Source organism: Haliaeetus albicilla, chromosome 1 (genome assembly GCF_947461875.1).
Source record: "Haliaeetus albicilla chromosome 1, bHalAlb1.1, whole genome shotgun sequence".
Classification (NCBI taxonomy): Eukaryota; Metazoa; Chordata; class Aves; order Accipitriformes; family Accipitridae; genus Haliaeetus; species Haliaeetus albicilla.
Genome location: NC_091483.1, coordinates 33,919,712 through 33,943,039, shown reverse-complemented (window position 1 = coordinate 33,943,039; position 23,328 = coordinate 33,919,712). Strand labels below are relative to the sequence as shown.

General features: G+C 40.0%; 1 protein-coding gene across 1 annotated transcript in view; it reads left to right on the top strand.

Annotated features, from left to right (window-relative positions):
* MMRN1 (multimerin 1) overlaps positions 1-23,328 on the top strand; it is a 47,384-nt gene that overhangs the window by 4,270 nt on the left and 19,786 nt on the right. The window contains exons 2-4 of the mRNA XM_069784627.1: positions 13,128-13,247; positions 15,503-15,609; positions 21,038-21,136. Coding sequence (XP_069640728.1) covers positions 13,128-13,247; positions 15,503-15,609; positions 21,038-21,136 — 326 coding nt within the window. The remainder of the gene's footprint in view (positions 1-13,127; positions 13,248-15,502; positions 15,610-21,037; positions 21,137-23,328) is intronic.

Below are 23,328 nucleotides of genomic sequence, written 5' to 3'. Positions count from 1 at the left end.
AAACTCTTCCTTATGCTTCACTGGAATGAAAATGCAATGAAATCCTGTTCTTTTGCAGTGAAGTGGAACAATTTTATAGGTAACATTAGAATAGGTATAGGAGGACATAATTTATAGATTCTGTAGCTACTTGCTCTCAAACCATTTCAGAATAGTGGTTTCTCTGGTGAGGTATTACCCTTTCTGGGAGGGCCTGCACCCTTTCAGAAGGATAAGGAAACTTCATAGGAAGCACACCTAGAATGGCCTGAGCTGAAGGAAAATTCCTTTCTTCACTCCCAGTAATGAATTTGACTTAAGCTCTGAAATGTAAGGCTTATGTCTCTACAAACAAATATGCTTTTTTTTATTTCTACCTGTCTTCAAATTTTTGTGCTATCCATATCAATGAATAAAGAAATGCTGGAAAACTAGAGCTGTGCTTCAGCAGTAAAGAGAGTTTTTCCAAAGTTCAGTGACATTAAATGTGAGCATCAATTTGGTGTCAAAGAAGAAAATTGATGATACATTCTTTTCAATTGAGTTCATGTGAGATACATCTTTTTTAGCCTGTGGAGAGAGGCAATTGCAATATTTCACTGTATAAAGCAGCTTAAATAACAGTGGTGCTATGGAGCATGTCTGAAGCGGAGTCCTGAGACTAGCACACTCATCCTTCCATTCTGAACCCAGTTTTATTAATTACTATTCAAGGTAGCTCCTGAATATATGAGCCATTCATTCAGGCTGTAAATTAACCACACTATCTCCACATTGTTGGATAGCTCTACATTACTCTTTTCTCTTAGTATGTGTATATTACACATTTTCCAATTATCGTGAATCCACTGAGGGTCTTCATAGACTTCCCCTGCCATTACCTTGGGTAGTGGTGAGGTGACAGTATTCTATTACTAAGCACAGAAGGGTTTAATAAAGTCAGCACCAGGGACAGATTTGCTTAGCTGTCACATGTGGTAGGAGTGCTGAAATATTTTATTCTCATGACCAGCCAGACCTCTGCATTTCTCCCTGGAAATTGCTTTTGCCTGTATCAGCTTGGTAGAATTTCTAGTGTACTGACAAATTAAAATGAATGGTTAAGCTCAGCAGATGGTTCAAATACACAAGACACATAGAAACCTGATTTAACTGCCTAGTTAACAGTCTTTTTTGATCATGTCATCCTTTAATGGAACAGAGAGAACAATTCTTGAATCGATTTCTTAAGATTTTGCATCACTGTGCATTTACAATAAATAAAGTCACGCATGGCTTAGGTTTCTGCCTCACTAGGTATATTCACTATGACCTGGAAGGAGGAATCTCTTACACTGGTACTTAGGCTGCCTTGGTGTCGAAGTGTCAGAGGATGTTTGACAAGCAGTGCTTGCTTTGCCCTCACAGTGTTGAATTCCAGCCATGCAGAAGACCTTTGCAATGAGCCCGTCTTGTCCAGCAGCATCTTGAATGTACTTCTGATGCTTGGCTGTAAGCCCACAATCTAATTTTCCTACACATGCTGAACGCACTGTTACTCCCATTGCAGTCCTAAAGACCAAAGCAAATTGTTCACCCAAGTGCTAGTATTCACTACTTTATTGCTATTTCATCCACAGAACAAATGGGGCAATAGACATAATTATGCAGTTCCACAACGATGCATGTGGCATGGTACCAAGAAAATGTAACTGTCCAAAGAGAATTTTAATGCAAGTATTTAGAGATTGGTGCTGTCTTCTGCTGAGGACAGAAGTAAAACAGTTAACAGGTGACTGAGACTGCTGGTGTGAAGTAGTAAAACACCTTACTGCATTGTGCAGATTAGGTACTACTGCATGCTGTACAGCAGTACTGGTATAGGGCAAGAGCTGCACAAGGTCCATGCAATTTATAGACTTTTAGTTTGTATCAGTGCTATTATACCCTGTGTATTGAGGACATCTTTTCCACTGCTGATGTTGCATGCACAGAATGAATTAGAAAGTCTGTTTGCTCCAACGTGGTGGTCACTTTTCAAGGGGTTCCAGTTCCTGGGTGGGAAGGAGTCATTGCGGGAAATGGTTTACCCAGTTTGCACTACGTCCCAGAGAGACCCTGTAGGATGTTTTGTCTTTCAGGGAGAGACGGAAGGGTAAACACATGTCCATAAAATTCTGAACTGTAGGTGATGAAATAATAATTTCTGAAAACTAGACAAAAATTCAGTAAACAACAAATCCAATGTTCTGGTTTTCCGAAACAGCCTTTCAGCAATGATGGCAAGGCAGAGTCATGACAGACTGTTTTCAGTAGCACAGAAAACAGCACTGGGCAAAAAAAATCACATCTCCACCCAGGTTGCTTTTGAGACACTCACAAAGTACTTATACAAGACAAAAAGCCCCAGCAACTTTTCCTCTTAGCCTTCTCAGAGTCTGGTTATTTAGTTTTTCTGGGATCAGATTCAGATAAGGTACTACTATACAGATGACTTCTGAAATGTTTAAATGAATATAATAAAGGTTTCCGTTCATCTCATTACACTAACTACTGCATTAATGCTCATGCTTATCTTTGCTCTTACTCTTTGTTTCATCTGCCATGGGAAGAGTGAGGATTAGGAACAGACTGTTTTCCATCCCTGCTAATGTCTATTCACCCCTCTGCATAGATTAGGATTACTGTAACAAACTGGACACAGTGTTAGGATTTACCTCCCAACCACTGCAAACATTCGACTCTTTACAGCATTTCATTTAAGATACACCAGAAACATCTGCTCAAGTCTGCACAGAAAATATGCATTCTTAAAAATCTGAATATAATCAACATTTTAGAAAACTGACACGAATTCCTAGAATAGACATGGCAAGGAAAAGGACAGTAGCATGGTGTCCCCATATGTTTTCCAAAGGCATTATCTGTGTTGCCAGTTAGAGAATGCAAGTGTTTCAGAAGACAACTTTTCTGCCAAATCTCAAAGCATCTATTCTGTATTACACTCCTGGTAAGTAACACCATAGGTCATGAGGAAAAGCCTGGGGAAAAAAATCATCTTGAATTTAATGGACTTTGGCTCAGATCCTTTTTTTTTTGAAGTGCCCCCTAAGAAATCAATCAGTGACAGCGTAAAGATACAGGTCTGCATGAGTTAAGTGGCAAATCAGGTACAAAGCAACTGGCAAGGCATTTAACCATTTAATGAAGCTAAATAAGAAAAGAGAAGCTGCCCAAAACAACACTATAAACAGATTAAGGAACAACACTTACCCCTCTGGAATTGGGATGGATCTTCTTTTTTAACATTTTCATTTTGTCATTTATAAAGGCTTTGTTTTTGTCAGTATTTCTCAAAGTGGAGAAGCCATTACTGACATACTACAATCTCCTTTTCCGTAGATTACAAAGGGACTAACAAACCACTGAAAACCAGCACCACTGAAGGTCATCTGAGAAGCACTGACAATAAACTAGACCAGAACTAGCTTACTGAATTTCATACTCTGGGTCAATTAGATGATGGAAAATAAATTTATATTCCAGAGGGAAAAATGCAGAATGAAGACCCTTTTAAAGAACAGTTTGTCTGGGTTTTCAAATGTGTTTTACCAGATTATTCTCAAAGCAGATTAATGGATATCTTCTCAAAAGTCTGAATTCTATTTGTGGGAAAGTTTGATTATTTTGAAAGGCTCTGAACACAGAGAGGGAGATAAGGTCTAAAAGAGTTGATCTGGTTCACAACGGGACAACTTTTTAAATGCTAAAATAGATCAGTGAAGTGCTAGATAAGTGGAAATTGTGAATTAATTTTTGCAGCAAAAGGTAGGACACAGAATTGGTCACAACAGTAAATAAAAACTTGGATGAGACAAAGAGGTTGTTCACAGTCCAAGGCTCCAGCACTGTACATACAAAAAAAGGAAATGAATGATGAGAGTAGAATTTGTGTTTTGTAATAGACAGGACAAAGTGTCAGGACCCTGAGTCCTGGAAAAAAAAAAAAATTTAAACAAATGGTATGACTGCCCCCACCTGATACTTCAGGGTCAACAAGTCAGCTGTTTCTCACAGCTAAAACATATCCTATAACATATTTTACCATCACATACTGTATTATATTGTATATCACATGCACTTTTCAGAGGCTGTCCAGGTTTCCATTCTGATCAGCATGTAAAACAGATTTCCCAATTTGATTTGTTTATGGTCAGTCCCTAGTGAGTACTGAATTTTTATTTCAGCTGAGATTCATACATTTCAGAGCAAAGGAAGCGAGGCAGTGAACATAAAAAAATTAACTGATTTTGGTTCAGATTTATAATTTCTCTTTGAACTAGAGCTTACATTTTTGAAAGATGACTGGTGTTCATTTAAAGATACAGAATTCACGGTATCATTAGTATCAAAAAAGTGAGGGGTCTCTGTAGTCACCTAGTGGAGTTCAAAGGAAGCTGCTGAAACCAAAACCTGCTCTCCCACGCAACAGCAAAAAAAATCTTGTGAGGGTGCTTTCTATCCCTATAATCTAAGTGTTTACATTATGTCCACCAACATTATCTCTCCTCATCCAAACTTCACAGGTTGTTTAAAGCAAACTGAAAATATATCACAGCAATGTACTTTTATACAACCTAAATTCAGGGCCTATACTCTGATTTTTGTGTAACAGTCTTTCAGACTGAAAAAGATCCTAGCTTAAAAAAAAAAAAGAAAAAATGGATTTCTTCCACACCACGTCATTATATATTTTTATGTATGAATGCACTTAACCTGCTGTATTCAGAAGAACAATCATATCACCCAAATGAGATAGATATATAAGCAAAGGTCACAGGTTCACAGAACCACAGGATCATTCAGGTTGGAAGGGACTTCTGGAGGTCACTAGTCCGACCTCCTGCTTGCAGCCAGACCAGGTGTGAGATCAGACCAGGTTGCTTGGGGCTTGAGCTAGTCAGCTACTGAGCTCCACACTCTGGGCTGGTGATTGCACAACCTCTCTGGGCCCTGCTCCAGTGCCTGGGTGTCCTCATGGGGAATAAATTTCTCATACTCAGTCTGAACCTCTCTTGTTTCAATATGGGCCTTTTTTCTCTTGTCCTCCTGCAATACAGCTGGGAATAGCCTAGCTCCAACTTCCCAATAGCCTCCCTGTAGGGCCTGAGGGGCTGCTCTTAGGTGCCCTCATAGCCATCCCTTCCCCAGCCTGAGCAAGCCCTGGTCCCTCAGCCTCTCTTCGCAAGGCATCTACTGGCTCCAGATGCTTGTAGCATCTTTCTGCATTGCCTTTGCCAAGGTGTAAAGGACTATACAAAATGAAAACAGGTGTAGAATCAAGATTAGTATTTCATAAACTACCCTGTGAAATACAAATAAACTGCATACAATGTGAATGAGGCACAACCACCAAGCTGTGCACAGACTACGGCTCCAGCTCTGGGTCTTTTTGTATTCCTTCAGCAACGCAATAATCTCATTTTCATGATTCAGTGATGTCCAGATGCACTGATTCAATAGCATTTCTATTAAAAGCCAGGTAATCTAATTTACTCATGGATAAAAATAACTCATTTTCAGATATAATATGAAAGGGGCAGAACAAAAATCTATACCCTCTGTGGCCTGACCGCCACCAGTGTTCCTGCAGGGTGGCTTTAGGACCACTCACAAGGATCTGAGCTTAGAAGCAAGTGGAGGCGACGGCATACAGGTGTATCTGATAACTCTGTAGCTGGCAGTTTTTGTGAGGGTTTGGTTTTTTTTCTTGGCAATGTACCCAAAGAACAGTTTACCATGGAAATGTGCTGTGGAACATGAGTCCTTGCAGTCTCATAAACTTCCACTCGCCCTCTCACTCCAAGGTAATTACAATTTTTCGATGTTACTGTAAATTGTACTTCACTTTTCAGCAATATCGGGGTATCACAGCATCAAGAGGACTGGTTCAAAGACTGCTGAAGTTAAACAGAAACATTTCCATTGACCGCAAATGTATTCAGGACAAGCCTGCCACAGGCCAGACAACTTTACCAGCAAGCAGTCGCAGCACTCCTCCTTTGGAGCTAAACAAATTTGTTTTCTTCTTTTGCTGCCCTCCTTCCTGCAGGCCCCCTGCTCTCCCTCATCATCCCTTGGGAGCTCAGCAGAAGCGGCAGGGCTCTCCCTGGCCGTTGCTGCCGGTGAGCCGTAGGAAGCTGTACCCGAATTTACACAGCCACAACGGCCACGGGGCCCGACCCCCTCAGCGGGCGTGAGGGGGATGGCGGTGGCGGACAGAGGCACCCACACGGCCGCCGGCGTCGGCAGCGCCGCGGAGCGGAGCGGCAGGCGCGTTACCCACCCCCGGCAGCTTCCCCCCTCTGCAGGCAACGGCCGCCACCTGCCGGCCCTGCCCGACAGCGCCTCACGCCGCCCCGCCCCGCCCCGCCTCGCCTCACAGTGCCTCACGCCCAGCGCCCCTCGCTCTCCCCACTATTGCCTCACGGCGCCTGGCGGTGCCGCACGGCGGAGCCGGTAGCCGTCTGGGCTTTGGGGCGGGTGTCTCAACCAGGAGCCGGCTGCCCGGCAGCAGCAGGCAGATGGCGGTGGCTCCCGCACGGTGGTGGCAGCCCGCGGGGGGCGGCGGGGTGAGCCTCCCGCCGCTTCTCCGGGTGGGGGAGAGCAGCTCAAGACGGGGCGCCCGGGCTGCCGCCAAAGAGGTGGTAAAGCAGAGCATAAGCCCTGCTAATTGCGAATTAGGCGAGGGTTTTAAGAGTGCTGGCAACACACCAGCGAAGCAATGATTAGTTTAAGGGCTCTTGAGTGTCCGCTGAATCAGGAGGCAGAGTCATGCCTAAGAGCACATGCTTCTATAGCTACTTCAAACCAAGTGGGGTGTTTTTCGTCCTCTAAAGTCAAGTCCAGCTTCAGAAATCTGCACAGCAAATTAAGAAACCATATTTGGTGCTTATGAAAGCTTAAGCAAGAATAAGTAAGTACTGCTGAGACTTCACCTACTATTTGTCCCCTAGGCGTGCACCTCTCAGGGCAGCTTTCCATAAGACCACAAGGTTTCATTTTGTGGACGGGGAAGTTGCTTTTTTGCAGCGAATCACGTCCCTTTGAAGTTGCAAGATGTTGCCCAGTAATTCACACCGCATATATATATACACCTCTGTATCATGAGGTTGATGTAAATTGCTGAGGATGTCAGCTGAACACAAGGCAACACTACAGTAATCTGTCTTACACTGACCGAAATAAGCTTTTTTCCCAGCTGAGGGAAACACAGGTATTATTGATACACGCTCATGTAGACTGGGCATTGGGTTTCTTGCCACAGACACAGCGCAGGCAGTCCTTGCTTACAATTACCGCGAAGCTACTTCTATTTCACAGTTATCTCTAGGCTGCATCCTTTCTGTTTTCTGGCCAACTGTGGAAATGAAGAAATGCTTCATGTTTTCTCTGTGGAAAAAGAAACAGGACTGGTATAAGCAGAAGACAAGAAAACTTTTCCAAGAGGGTATTAATGCAAGATCTGAATAAGCTGTACGGGACGTGTAGGATCCCAAAAGCTAAAGACAGGCTTAAAGGCACCATCTGGGTCCCACTAATGCCCTGCCAGTTGTAGGTGCTTTGCTCCAGCCACGTGAGCAGGCTCCACGGCCTATTAGCTACTCAGAACTGACTTTGCAATGGCCATAAACCCCAGAGGACTCAGGCCTGCCAAGGCTGCAGAGTAGACATGTTTACTGGTTGCGAAAGAAACAAATGCTGCTCTTCATACTATGCCCTACTTCTCAGCTAGGGTCAAACCACATGATGCAGAGTTGGGGCAGCAGTATTTTGATTTGAGCTGGAAATACTGCTGCAAATATCACAAACAAAGAGGCTATTTCAAAGGCCTGAGGACTCAGAGGTATTCTCCCACACCTTGCTACCAGTGGGTTTTCCTGGCCAATACGTGCAAGAGGAGAATGAAATCTGTCATATAGGCTTTATGACAGTAGGGGACTTGCACCACTCTCTCCAGGCTGGATTTCTGTTGTATGCTGCAAGGATTCTGTTTTGTTTTTAAATACAGCTTTCCTGATTGAAATCAGGTTAAATGCAAAAGAAACACCAGGCTCCTAGAGCTCTCAACAAAACCTGCATGTTAGAAGCCTGTGTTGCTGATCTGGAATATATTATTCCATGGAGGGTAAAGAGGATTTTCAGGTTTAAAGTCCTGTTATGCAAATCAGTTGTCTTCTGTTCTGCCTTTGCATTAACACAGCCTGTCATAGTTCTTCTGCCACGCTTCATCTTCTGTTTCCAAATCTACATTTTTTCAGACAATTTGATTTCAAAATTATATTTACATTCTTAACATCTCTTAATGAGCTTATTTCATTGGTTGCACAAACCTAATTATGAGTCACACCAGGGGCTCTTTTGCTGTGAATATTTCCTCCAATTTAGCCTGATCAAAGATTGTTGGGCTGTGTGAGAACCACAGCTTCAGATATTGCACTCATGTAGCTTAAGAGTGAGCTAAACATTTTAAATAGAAACAGTCTGCTCAAGTTGAGTTAAATTTTTGGTAGAGACCAGAGGCTGAGTTCAGACTATCTTTAAAAACCAAGAGCAGTCCTTAACTGATATATTTGGGTTGTATTCTACCATGTTTTCCTTTAGAAGGCATCTCCAAATGGGAAAGTTCCAATAGCTTTTACCTTGAAGCTAGCCACCGTCAATAATAATGATAATTAGTGGATTTACATTATGAATTTTTAAAAGTAGATTTTATTTTTTTTAACTGCACTCTTTGTATTCCAAGGTTTTCATGTATTTTACAACTGCTTTTTTTGCCTGTTTTTTTTTTAATCTTTTCGTTGACCACATTTGCTCAGATGTGAAATGGAATTCAACTACCAAAAATTATATCCCAACTGTCTGCACTGCAGAAAAGGTCATCACTGACAACACTGCTATATGTCTTCTGCTTAATCCCTTTCTCTGGTGAGCTGTCTGGTCTGCAGGCAAGGAAGCCATGAGCTCAAGTCCTAACCTCACCGCTGGTCCATTGTAGCCCAGATTTTAAAATCTGACTCCTATATTTGTGTTCTTGATTTGCAGAGGTGGTAAGCATAGCACCCAGCTGCCCAAGGTGTTAGCTCTTCGTTCCTCACTTTCCAGACAGCTATTGGGTGTGGTACTACATAACTGCTTCAGGTGGTGTTATCACTTCAGATGTCTTCTGATCAGACTTTATATGCCATCAGTTAATTGCTGAGAGTTATTCAGGAATTTAGATGTTTACATTTTCTCTATCGAGTTTAAATCATAAGCAAACCACCATGCTTAGTCAGAGCTCCTTCTGAATAGACCACTCTCAGTCTGGCCCAGTATCACTTTCTGCATCCATTAAGAAATGTTTAGTATCCCATTCATATGCTGAGAGATTTTTTCTTTTTTTTTTTCATCTCTGTGCTGCACTCCAGAGAAAAAAATACAGTCTTCAATCTAGGCTATGAATATGCAGAACCCTCACTACAGCTATGAAATGGAAGAGACCTCATGCCTGTAGTGAGAAATGATCTCAGTGGTAGTACCCTGAGCACACTAACAAGCCTTGATAGCCCTAAGCAACCTCACCTGAAACCCACACACATGAGCCGGGGAGGCTCCATTTAAGTCCAGGCTTGAGCCTGTTCTCCTTATAAAGGTGCTTGTCTCTATTAGCTTTCTTAGACCCGACTTGTTACCTAGTCTCTGCCTGATACTTGCTGGGCTGCTAATTGACCTGTTCCTGTGACCCTACTGCTGCTTGCCTGTCTCTGGTACTGTATGCTGCTGTTGAGGTCAGTGCATAACTTGTGTAGTTGCCCTTCCCCTCCTGGCTCACCAGAAGTTAAGGAGAAGCCCTGCTCTTGCTGCTCTCTGATGCTCAGCAAGGACACCCCATGGAAGAGCTGTCTTCCTGGTTGTGCTTGTAAGTGAGCTAAGTGCCCTGCCATGTCCTGCTCCTGCTGAACATGGTGCCTATCCTCCCTTGCTGCTGCAGAGGTGTGCTGGAAGGGATGGAGCTACAAGCTCTCTCTGGCTATCTGTTGGCAATGTTTAACTGTAAATATCATCTAGTTACTGCTGCTAGTCTCTGTGTGATACAGGAGCCTGTAAAGGACCCGTGTACCCCAACCAGAGGGGTGGTGTAAAGTAACTTCATGATCTCTCTGCAAAACTCAAAAGACTTAAGTCTTTTGATTCTGCCAATTTTATGTGTCTCAAACTTGCATAGAGGTTGCTCCTGGCTTCCACAGATGTAGTGAGAAGAGCACCTAATCTTTAAGCTTATAGTTGAGGAGCTGAATTTAATTTTTAGCAAATATTTATTCATGGAGTCTCTAATTTATACATACAAAAGCTATAGCTAAAGGAGACAGAACATAAAGGAAGCATCAAACAAAATCACAGCCTTTTTATACCAATTAAAAAGAAATATTATCCTAATGAAAACTCTCGAGGACGTAGAGAGTGAGTGAGTGAAATCAGATCAAAGACACTCAATAAACCCCTATTTTTATATGAAACACATTATTCATCAATTAAACAATGTGTTGTGTGAGGGAGCACCACAATGTAATACTGACAGCAGAAATACTGAGACATTCAGTCTGTTGGCCTTACTTAGCATCTTACTTCCTAGCTTATCCTGCTGTTTTCTCAGGAATCATTTTACAAGTAAGGCATTACTGAATTTAAAGTGAGTGATCTCAGTAGACAAAAGCAATCACTTCAGGACAGATGCTGATACTATTTTGTGTTTTGTGCTGTTGTTCTTGTTTGAAGCAGAGTAAATATGTACTAATGCCAGTTAAGTAAATGGAACTAATCTGGTCTTAATTGTATTTCAATTTCCACTGTAAGGACCCCATAGCAAGATACTGATTTCAGGACCCGCTAGGTAATGTAAATACAGATTTCCATACTGGGTTATGAAACACTAACAGAATTACTACAGCTGGAAGCAAAGGTTAGCAGCAAAACAAGACCCAAGTTCTCATATGCAGATTGGTATGGAAGTACTTGCAAGTTCACCAGTCCTACAGCTGAAACAGTGTCTTGTCACTAACTTGCCAAGTCAAAAATGAAATATATTTCAGCATGGATAAGGGAGTGATGTGTGACCCTGAGAAAGGCTGTACTAAGTTGGGGGGGGGGGGGGGGGGGGAACGGGGCTGGGCTGGAAATCACTGCTAGACCAAACAGACATTTGTTCCACTGGCAGAAATGCAATAATACTTTCTTCAGGATGCCTTCTGATCTGCAGCTGGGAGACTTCCCGAGACAGAGATTATAGCTACAACTTTATGTTTAAAAGAAAAAAACAAACCAACAACACCCTAAAGGCCTGTTCTTTCATGAAATCACTTAACTGCTTTTTAAAATCCATTTTGGCTTCCCAAATTTCCAAATCTGGCACAGTCTGTTTGTGGAAACAGTACCCTAACACCACCACCCCCCCCCCCCCCCCGCTTTTTTTCCCTTTAAGTTTAAACACGTTTTGTTTTGATGCCTCTTTCTCATAACAAGACCAACTGAATAATAAATGCCATGACTTCCCATCCCTCCTGCTCTTCATCTTCTATTTGTATCTTTCTTTTCACCTTTCTTTAGGATGTAGGAATGAACCTGAATTCTGTATTCAAACTGTGGTCTAACCATAAGCTCATATGCAGCAACAAGGAGTTGATGTACTGAAACAGTGGTGGTTTCTGTTTGTTGTCTAGTCCTTCCCTAATAATTTCATGTATTTGATTCACTAGTTTAGTTAATGCAAAATACTAAATTGGCATATTCAGAGCTGATCACAATGGCTCCAAGATCTTTTTCCTGATGATAGTTAATTTAGGTAGTCATACTGTCTGTATAAGGCTGACTTTATTTGTGCATGACTCTGCATTACAAGACTTTTTTCTGACACTTAATTATTTGGAAATTCAGTATCATGAGATTTCTGCAATTCTCCAAGATCGGCTTTAGGTTTACTACACAAAATGATTTTGTACAGCTCTGTATAACTGTCATCTCCCTATTCACCTACTTCCCCCTCATTAATGAACATAGTGTCTATTACAGATTCATGTGGGATTCTGCTGATAAACTTTCCGGAGAAAGCTAACTAGTCTTTCACCTCTCTGATTTAATGCCTTATTAATCTGTAACAGGATCTATCCTCTTACTATGTGACAGATTGCTTTCTTTTTCCGCCCTCTAACAGCTTTTGGTGAGTGACCTTGCCAAAAGCCTCTGACAAAGCCCCCTTTATCTACCTGCTTCTGATTCAAAGAATGCCACTTGATTTCTGAGGCATGATTTCCCTGTACAAATCTGTCCCAAGCCATCATTCAGTTTATAATTTGTAGTTAATTCTGTTCTCTACTGTAGATTCTACCAAGTTGCCTGGTTTCAAAATCCAATTTAACAATTTGTGGTTTTTTGCAACCTCCTTAGAATTATTTTAAAAAAACCAAAACAACCCCAAACCTGGCCTTGCCCTTGCCAGCTCCTACATCCTGTGCTGTAGTGATCAAGAGTTTGATCGTTTTGTGTGTGACTTCCTTCTCTAGGTGGGTAGCCAGTGGCACAGGTAATTGTGGAGCTACGGCATGTTATTGCTGTGTGTGTCTCAAAGTGCACTGCAAAACACAGTCTACATGCGCTTACAATATTGCTGGGGAAAGGGAGGAAGAGTAGAAATGTCTATCCATAAAGTGAAAGTTACAGGTGGTTAAAAACCTTACTAAACAATCCTTTGAATTCTGGATAAACAGTTTCTGTAGTCTGAAATGTAGGTATATTTTAAGACCTGTCATTACTACAGTCTAGAAGAGATGCTTTGTACTTGGTGTTCCACAAATATTTACAAGGAAAAATGTAGATTTGCAATATAAATACATGTAGAGATGGAGAAATGATTGTCTGTTTTCTTTGTTGTTAATGGGTAGCTGAAGCAAAACAAAAACTAAGTAATTGGCCAAGACTACGATGGCAGTCTGCAAGAAACCAAACTTAATCTTCATAACTTAGTCCTATCCCTAGATTACAGGTTTAACTTTCCCATTTAAGTGTAATATATCTTCATATTGTGGAAAATGTTATTTGTTCTTTTCATAATATCTACCTTCTGTATCTTACAGAAACTGGTGTGCCTATATCCATAGCAGACTCTTGCCTACAGTGGTAGTGGACAACGTGGAAACCTTCTCATCAGGCAGAGCGAAGCCTTGCACTTGGCATATTGGATCCTGTGCTCAGAGGTGTGTAGAACTAGGAAGAAAGAGTACTTGCAAGTACATTAATTATCACCAGCTGCATAATTAATACAACCATGACTTCAGAAATGGAAATGAAAACAGGAGGGAGCAGATTAGCATGTTTCCAGGTCTCATCTTCACATGCCCCTATAGCAAGTATAAAAGCTCATGACTTGTCCCTATAGCAAGTATGAAAGTTCATGACTTGGCATGCTTGCACTCTGGCATCCTCTGATCAGTAAGCCCATTGTATGCTCTCCTCTTCCAGAATACTGCAAGGAAAGGTACACATGTACAAAGTTTTAAAGCACAAGTGGGGAGGAAAATCCCTTCTGTGCAGTTTTCCAAGTTTGTGCTTTGTTGGAGGAAAAGGCTTCCCCTGAGAGGCACAAATATTTTTGTCATTATCTCTCTGCTGGGTGCTTATTTCTGGCACAGCTTTGGTCAGACAGTGAACCTAGAAAAGTAATTGGCCTGGATACAACTTGTAAATAATGACTCTGTTAAACATACTCAGATTGCTTTTTATGGTTTGGGTGCCTCATTGTATTCTCCAAACATTAGATTTCAGTAGTAACTGAAATTGGATTCTAATGCATGGGCCTGGAAAATGAACCAACAAAATAGAGGTTGTAACATATTTTTCCTCTGAAAAATTTCAAAAGCCTCTTACAAGTCAGTTTGACTGTTCTGAGAATTGTCCTCTAGGTGGTATGGCAGAACATGCTTAAAGCTTTGAGGTGAAACAGGGAATAGAGTACCTTTAGGATTTGGTGACTTAAATATAGTTGATTGTATTGTAAAACTGTGGAGTGGACCCTGTGGTTGAAATGTTGCCAGTTTTTTTCTAATGCAATCTAGAAGATTCATAAAAACTTTTTTTTTTTTTGGGGCAGGAAAATGTAGCTCCTTGATCTGATCCTGTAAATAAGTGTCTACTATATACATTTTTGAGGCTTGTTTACGTGGAGAGTTATTTTTGAAATAGCTATTCCTGATTAACTCCTTTCATGGACACTTCATTTTCATGAGTGCTTTCAGGAATGGATTATGCTAATGCAGAATAAGGTAGCTTTATCATAAAATAAGACCATCCATACAGCAAAATAACTGTGAACTCTCTTGATTTCAGTTCACCTTAATCTTTGAGTTCTTGCTGCTGAAAAAGCCATTTCTCTGAGGCAGAGCTGGTTGGGGACATATGCAAAGCTCCTGCCACCTGCTATAAATTTTAGTATACATAATATTACATCCCTTGTGAAGGGGTGACAAGATTAACTATAGTGTAAAACAGGGTGGCATTTTCTAATTCATTGGGAGGATATTTTTCGGTCTGACAGCCTTCAGTTTTGTCCCCCTTTCTGGAATGATTTAGATGGGGATTGTGTGTCCAAAACAGTTCTGTAACTATTATATCATTGTATTTTCTGAGATTTGAGGTGTTCTTCATGTTAGTGTTTAGCAACTAGCAGAACTGTGTGATACTCTTTTTATTCAAACTTTGTATTTAACATATTAAGAGGCAAGTAGACTTGCTGTAGTTAGTTTCTTCTGTATGCCCTGCTGCAGCGTGTTCATTCTAAACTGACTTCTCTGTGAAGTTAAGAAAGCTAAAGGAAGTGATGGGGTAGCCAGGACATGCAGAAGGTGTTGGACACAGAAACAAAATTGCTGCTGCCTCTGCAGTTGCATACTATAAGAGTAATAACTGAGGCATCACAATTACATAGCCATACCCTCCTTACATCAATGTCCAGAATGGAAATTTTCATGCTTCATCGGATTAATGTTTGTATAATCTTCTTTCAAATAATCAGAATAGAAGGCTTCCAGTGTGCACTAAATATGAACTGATGTGGCATAAATTCATTGTGAACCCTTTTTTTCACTGATTTCAGAGAAAACATTATAATCACAATTGTATTTTTGGCTCACTCTTTCCAGTTTAGTAGATATTAATTGTAATAACTTCCATAAAAGTTGGCAGTATTTGACTCCTGAATAAGATACTCAGGGAATAAGTCTGACAGCACTAGACATCAGATTCCTTTAAAATCCATGCAGGTGATCTGAAGGCTGCAATATTAAAACTATGATTGCTATTGAAACACCAAACCCTAGTTAGGCTTCACTTTCAGTTTCAAGCAGTTAATTAAAAGATACATTTGACATGCAAGATAATGTAATGTAGTTATACAGGTATCTTACAACTCCTGTTGGGTCACCTAAAATAGGTTTAAAATGTTCTTGTTTTGCAGGTCCCAGACAACAACACACCAAGCCTACAGAATCAAACATAAAATACTAACATCACTGGAGTGGAAGTGCTGTCCTGGGTACAGTGGGCAAAACTGCCAACCCAAAGGTGAGTAGAGTTGTAAGGATTTGAAACTATTCACTTCAGCAAAAGAAAACAATAGAACCTGATTTATGAGCAAATGGCTCTGCTGAAAATCAGTGCAGTTCTTCCTGTTAATTTAAAACCAGGAAAAATGCACAGTAAACTAAAATGCTTTGGGATGTTGACACTTCCCCGCACATGAATTTCCAGAGTAGCTAAGCAGAATGTCCTTTCCTCTCTTCCACTCTAAATAAAACTTCAGCCTTATTCCATTTTGCTAAAATATGGAGTTTGCATTCAGTGTGTCTCTACTTTTGACCTTTTAGTTATTGAGTATTGCAGTGCTGGGGATATTAAATCCAGGTCCTCTATTGAATACTTGCTGTAAAATTCATCTACAGCACTGTGACTCTCTTGGTTTTCAGTTTCAGGCTCTAAGAATACATTTTAGACATGATAAAATAATGCATCAACTTTGTTTTCCTCTGAATTGAGTAGGACTTTTGTCATTCATTTCAACAGTGACTGAATTTTACTAGGTATTACTCATGATCCCTGTGTAATTGTGCCCATTTTTGACAGAATAGAGTGTTTTACCTCTGCCTTGGTGATCAAACATATGGCAACGTACTGTAGCTTAACATCTGTATAATAGCTATTTCTTTGCTGCTGGCCTTAAACAAGCAGCCTTTGAAAAATAAGATATGGCATCAGCATACGTATTTTAAATGAATGAATATTACAAGAAAGGCCATTAGATGTGGTAGGGAATTCAATCAGCAGGGGTAAAGTAGAGGCTGTGATTAAAAATTAATGTAGAGGAATGAAGAGAAATCACTGTTATTCACATTCAGGAGGGAAATTTCAATGCTGAAAAGCCAGAACCTCAGCAGGCACAGAATTCTCTTCTGTGCAGCTGAGCATGGAGTCACATATTAACACGGGACACAGTCAGCAAGGCTGTCCAGTGGGCATGGATCAGACGTTTTAAAGGTTTGCTTTTTAAAAATGCAAACGTTAGCAAAAATAGATTAGAAAATGCTTATTGAAGGGGGAGGCTACAGTTGATAAAATTGAAATGGCATCAAAACAACAGGGAAGCATTGACCAGGAAAAAAAGCTGTATAACTCAATTTGTAGTGGTATCTGTGTAAAGATAAGAATAAAGGAAAATGTTGTCAAGTGTTACAGGAATGGGTTTGAAATTACATCTCCTGGGTTCTATTTTCAAAGCTCTTCTGGCTTGCTGAATAACTTGGGGAAGCCACTTATAATCTGCATACCCAAGTTTACCCATCTAGAAAATTGAGATGACACTTATCTCGCAGGGGCACTGGGATATTTAATTAATTAATGCTTGTAGAAGTGCTTAAAGAGACTGGGATGAAAGGTGTTATGTCAGAAAGGCTCTTCCCTGCTTCTGGAATCCTGCCTCCCACGAGGAGCAGACCACCAGCACAAGCCCTGCCTGTATTATTCAATTCCCATGAAGGGATGTCAGCTAATGAACTTGAACAGTTGGGAGCCCAACAGCCTTGTCTTCAGGCACTCCCTTTCTGAAATGGTGGGGGAGAGATATTGTAAGCTCTGACTGAGGCTCTCCAGAGTCACTGAGCCTTCTGCTTGGCCTCTCTGCGCTTGATCTGCTCAACAACAGAACTGTTATAGAAGGGTTTCTGTGCCAAGTGAACAGGGGTATTCTGACAATATGTTATAGATCCTGGGAAGGCACTGTTAGTGTGATGTGGGTTGCTTGTAGCAAATGCTAATTCAAAACGGCTTCTGGTTTAGCTTCTCTCTCAAACCAAGTGAAATCATATGTAACTATTTCAGTCTGATAGTCTAAGCAGGAGGAAACACTTGTCACCATCTGATAGTTATTACCAGACATCTGTAAACCATATTTGGTAGCCTCATTGTAACTGCTTGGTTACAGATGCTTCTCAAGGTAATGTAGTTGTGAGTGAGACAGAAGAGCCTCTGGGAAGAGATGTGTTCAGATCACTATTTCTAATTTTACCTCCCATGTGGCAACACATGACCAAAATGGGTAAGACCTGGATCCTAGTCCAGCATGGACAATGCAATTTTACAACAAACTTTTTAAGAAGAGAAAAATGTAGAGATTTCTTGCAAGTCTCATGAAACAGTGCAATATGGACAACTCAACAAATAGAACATCATTATTTTGATTTGGGAATATCAAATGCTTAACTGGGAGCAAAACGGCTAAAATGATAGGACTTGTAAGTTGTGAGTCACAAAGTTCATGACATCATTTTTGTTAAACACTGCTTTATTTTAACTTTTCACCCTTAAGGTGGAGAAAACCATGTGCTTCTAGTAATGTCTGGGGGGAAGAAATCCCAGTTTGCTCATGTACATATGGTCCCTGAACACTGTATTATGTGTCAAAAATGATTTCAAGAACTGGAAGATGCATCTTCAAATATAGATCATGCCGTTTGAATTCAGTTTTGCTATGGAGTGAGCTGAGGTGACTTAATGTATATGAGTTCATTTCCATCTGTGGGTTAGAGCAAACAGCTGGTTCTCAGAGTTGCTGACAATGCCATAGCCATTGTTAGCACTGAATTGTCTCGCATGGTAGCGATGTCATTTCTCCAGCAGATGGCTGTAAAATGTTCCACACAGGAGCGAGTGCTATCCTGTGCGTGGGGTAAGCTGCAGACACAAAAGGTAGCAATTCACCTTGAAATGCAGGGAATGGCAGGAAACTACCAAACTCCCCGCAGGGACTCCCCTTCAGCCACTCCTGCTTCATCAAAAATATATTGAAAGAAAAAGATCCAATTTCCATATTTTTAATATTCCCTGAAATCATTTTGCATGCTATGTTTAAAAATACATGGGACAATAAATTATACATCTAGGCCAATATATTCAATGATAAGAGCCTAATGTTAAATTCCTGTGTGCATTACCTGATATTCAGAAGTGCTGAGGACCCTGAAGCTCCTGGAGGAACTGGAAGAACTCATTGCTCAGCATTTTGAATTGCTGCTTTTTTTGGTAGTGTTGCTTTGTTATTGTAAATAGCACCTATAAAATGGGTCTAGCAGTCTAAATTTTATTTTATGTTTTATCTTTTTAGCTTAAACTGAGTGTAGCATATACAATTTTTAAAAGGTCTCAAATGAGAGTCATTTGATGGCTATTTCTACCCTAAAGGGTGTATGTATTAGAGTTTCAGTCTAGTGCTCCCATCATATGTGCTTCTATTCAGCATCTAGGATGGGGAATCTCAGCAGTGGGACCAAGGAGCACATATGACATAATCACCATATGATGTGTCAGAGTGGTTCCTTTGGTAAAGGACTGAGCCACACTGGAAGAATGATGTAGGAGAAGCTATACTGCCAGTGACTCTTCTGAATTTTTTTTCGTAAATGAAAACCCTGAATTTCTAATGCTGCCTGAGAAGTACCTTTCCTATAGAGTGATGAAATTTAATAACTGCAGAATATGAGGTATTGTCTCTGGGTGAGTTTTTCATGTGTGTGCATCACTGGCTACAGTCCTTGCTGCTTTTAGCAGTATAATGCACTATTGGCTTGCTCCATTACAGGTTTTCTCCAACAGAGTGATACTATGTCCTGGGTCTTACAGGGATTAAGTTATCTGAACAGTTTAGAGCATTAGTAAACCTAGCACACAGTGATAAATATATATCCTTGAAGCTCTAATAAAAGTGAAAACTGTAAGGGTTTGGGTATTCCACAATATGAAACTGTGAGTGGGGCAATTGATTTAATAGGGAGGATGAAAGGTAAGATGGATAGTATAAACAAAAAAAAAAATCTGGTGTCTGTAGCACTAACAGTGGCAGTGAATACATTTGGAGCAACAGAAAGGTCAGTAAATGAAAGAATAAAAGGACATCGATCAGCTGATCTTTATCACAGGCAAGTAAATGACTCCCTTGTCACAGATTATATCATCACATCACCACCTGATAAATCCCGTGTAATGAATTGAGCTGAATGCAAGTATTTAACTCCTGTCAATAACCATGCCACAGAAAGATAACAGAAGCTATTGAAATTATAAGTATTTGAGGATTTTGTATTTCTTATCAGCCAATTTCAATAATTTCTATGAAACTTTCAGTCTGTATGATAATTTTCTTTGAGTTCCTGTCCTAATTGTTACTCCCCCCTAATTTAGAACATAAACCACCTTATACCATCCTTAGATGTAATCTATTGATCCTCATACATACTGCTAAGAGGCTGGTGAAACATAGGGAATTTCTTGATTCAGCATTTTATTCTGTTTCCTTGGAAACTCATATTATGGCCAGACTAGGTTTTAATATTTGAACTAGAAAATAATGTCACCATACCCAAGTTATTCTGCTTGTACTGTATTAAAGACTGGAAATGGCATCAGTGCCACATAAGTGGCATTCCTTAGATGTGCTGTAGCTGGAACAACATCTACTTCAAAAGCTTCATGAACTGAGCAAGCATATACAAATTGGTATGAATTTACACTAGCAAATTTACAACCTACTCTGTACATATTTAATTTTTTTAAATAATAATGAAATGAAAATGACACTGTTAAGCCTAATGGCTAGAGAAGTAAGTCAGGAAGGTGGAAATTTCAGTTCAGTTCGTAGCTATCCTGTCAGTTGTTCCCTACATTTTGTGAGTGAAGGCACTTTACTTCTCTGGACCTCAGTTTCCCCAACTGTAATATTGAAATGATAATAATGTTGGTCTAACTTTGAAAATTTCTTTGGGATCCTTGGGGTGAGATGTAAAACAAACACAGAAAATCCCATCTACCATGACCAGAGAAAGTATTTACAAACTTGTCACCTTTGTGAAGTTTTTTAATGTAGGTACCAGTCACAAATCTCAGATGACATTTGTTGGTATTTTTATTATGTTTTGAAATGGTTTTTATTTTTTAGGTGCTGCGACAATGTAATATCACTATTGCCTTTTGTGGGAAGATTTCCATGGCTGAAGATTTTTGTAATCTGTCAAAAAAAACCCCAAAATCACTTTCAACAAACCTGACTAATTTTGTAGCTATAAAAAACACCCCTAATGAATTTAACAGCTGACTAGCTCTGTATTGTGTTTGTACTGCTGTTTTATATTGATCTAAAATATTCTTCTAGAATTTTTAGCCCTGGAGATTTCAAAATTCTGTTCGTTATGGGACAAAGTTTTGACATTTTAGTATTAACACCAACCCCTGCCAATCTCAGGAAGCCCTTTATAAAGCCATTCACTGTCTTCATCAGCGTGGTCCCACACTGTGTTATAGATGGAGTAAGCAGATAACAAGAATCACTGCAGATGATTAGGCTTTGGTAAAGTTGGTACAGAATAGAGACGGAAAGCAATTGTTGTGGAATCCTGATTGTCATGTTCCATGTTTCACACACATCCTTTCCTTTTCCTCCCTCTTTTAGCTCAAGAACAACAATCACTTATACACAGCAACCTGGATGAAAGCAGCAGAACTGTCAGCGAGAGGACACCAGGAACTCCTCAGGACCCCAGTGGGCCAGGTCAGCTGTTACAATTACTATCAACTCTAGCCCAATCACTGACCATGTGATTCACTAAGATCACTGCAAAAACAATTTGAGAAAAATTGCTATCAGCTGAAGGGACCTGAATGAACCCTTAGAATTTCTAGCAGTCATGGTTCAGCAGTATGCTTCTCTGATAAAGATAGGCAGAAGAAACTGAATTTAAAGGTACCAGTAGCTTAGCATTTATAGAGTGGCTTGTGACTAAACTAAAATGAGGAAAGTCATTCTACCTAGAAATATTTAAACTGTTATGTTAATGAGTAAAGTAGATGAATTAAGAGAAAAAAAGAAAAAAATTCAACCAAGCAACACAGCCAAAAACCCCCAAATCTAGGAGTAGTATAGACCAGCATTGGTCATAAAAGAAAATGTAGTAATGTTAATTGTATTATCTGAATACATGATTATTGTTATATATTTTCTTATAAAAATTGCTGTTTTAATCAAATTCAGTACAATGATGCTTCAAAGTCTAGCAAGGGCAGCTTAAGTGTGTTTTAAGCTATTCCATCTAGGATGATCAAATAGCTAAGCAACACAGGGACAGTTTACAGCTGTATGCTACAGATGTTTGAGATTTTTTCCTTATTACGTTATTCATTTGCTTACTACTGTGTTTACTTCAACCTACCTAGACCATAGGGTTGTGGAACTTAATGTTGGTGTCCTTGCAAGGGTATGTACAGACCTCAGCATTGTAAGAGCTAGTTAGTAACCATAATGCTTTTATTCGAGCAGTGATCTACATTGAGAAGTTACCTTAGGTGACAGCTGCATGAAAAGCTTCTCCACCTCTTAGTCTCTAGAATTGCTGGGTGTGCTCACTTCTCTTTATTTTCCATTACCATCTGTATCATTTAAAGTTTACCAGCACAAATGTTCCAGAAAATTAATTTCATAGTTATCTGCATAAGTATTCATGGGAAAGGAATTTTATTCAAGCCAGGTGTGTTTGCACACTCACTAAATTGGGAACAGAAACAACCATGGTTTATCAGATCATTTAAATTAACCATGAATTCAAATATTAAGTGTTCACTGTAAAGAAACATGAAAAGATATCTGTGATTTAGAGGTACTCAAGTAGTTGACAGACTGTGCTATATTCCAATCTGTACCACCTGAAGGTGTATATGCCTTTGAGGGTACAGAGATGTTGGTAATGCAGAATTATTTAGAAAGTCTGTGTACTTAGGGAACTGCAAGCAATCAGCATATCATGTTTCAATAACAACAAAAGAAATATGTGAAATATGCTTGAATAAGGCAGTTGTTTGAAAAAATTGTTCTCTGCTTGTGATATACACCCCAGCAGGGAGTGAGACTGCATTTCTCAGGCAAATTTTTGGTGGCAAATTATATGCAAGTTATTTGGCAGTGTTCTCTACATACTGTCAAATGAGCTTGTAGTTTACGTCGTGAGGAGCCAGATGGACTTGTGAAAGACAGTGTAAAGGAGGCATGTTGCTTGAACTTTCTTACTACCTCACTTTTCTTTTGAAACTGTTGATGTTTCAATTACGTATGTCTACATTGGCTTTTTGTGTAATCATCAGCTGTTATACACTGTGGTGTTACTGTCGCTTACACAGTTGGCCTATATCCGAAAATGTTTTATTGAACCAAATAATAAGGCAAGTTATGTTCTCAGTTCTGTGTGTTGCTGTTGTCAATATACTGTTCTGGTCCTGGGGTATTCATGCATGCTAGGAGAGCAGGATGTCAGAATCCAGATTGCCACAGATTTTGTGGAGACAGTACACATGTATGTGCTTATGTCCATATATGTGTTTTACTTTAAATCATAATTGACAAATAGAAAAATTAGCATAGGTGGGAGAGGGAAAGACTGAATCTGGCATGGAGGTATAGAAAGGTATTTTCAAACGGCAGTTAGGAGAAGCCTGTTGCCCCTTGGTGATATTGTGTGAACAACAGTGTTTCCCAGTGCTGGAGGGAGGAGGATGTTGTCTAGTAAAGCAGGCAGGACCCATATGATAAAAAGAGCTTGATCAATAGAGCATTAAAACATACCACTTCTCTTAGTAGGAATTCTGCTCTGAAAAATAACTCTGAAATTGGAATCTCATAGCTCCATGTTAATTGCTTTTCAGTTATTTTTAAATCAAATGGGGTCAGTTTAGAAGGAGAGAGATACCTGTTCT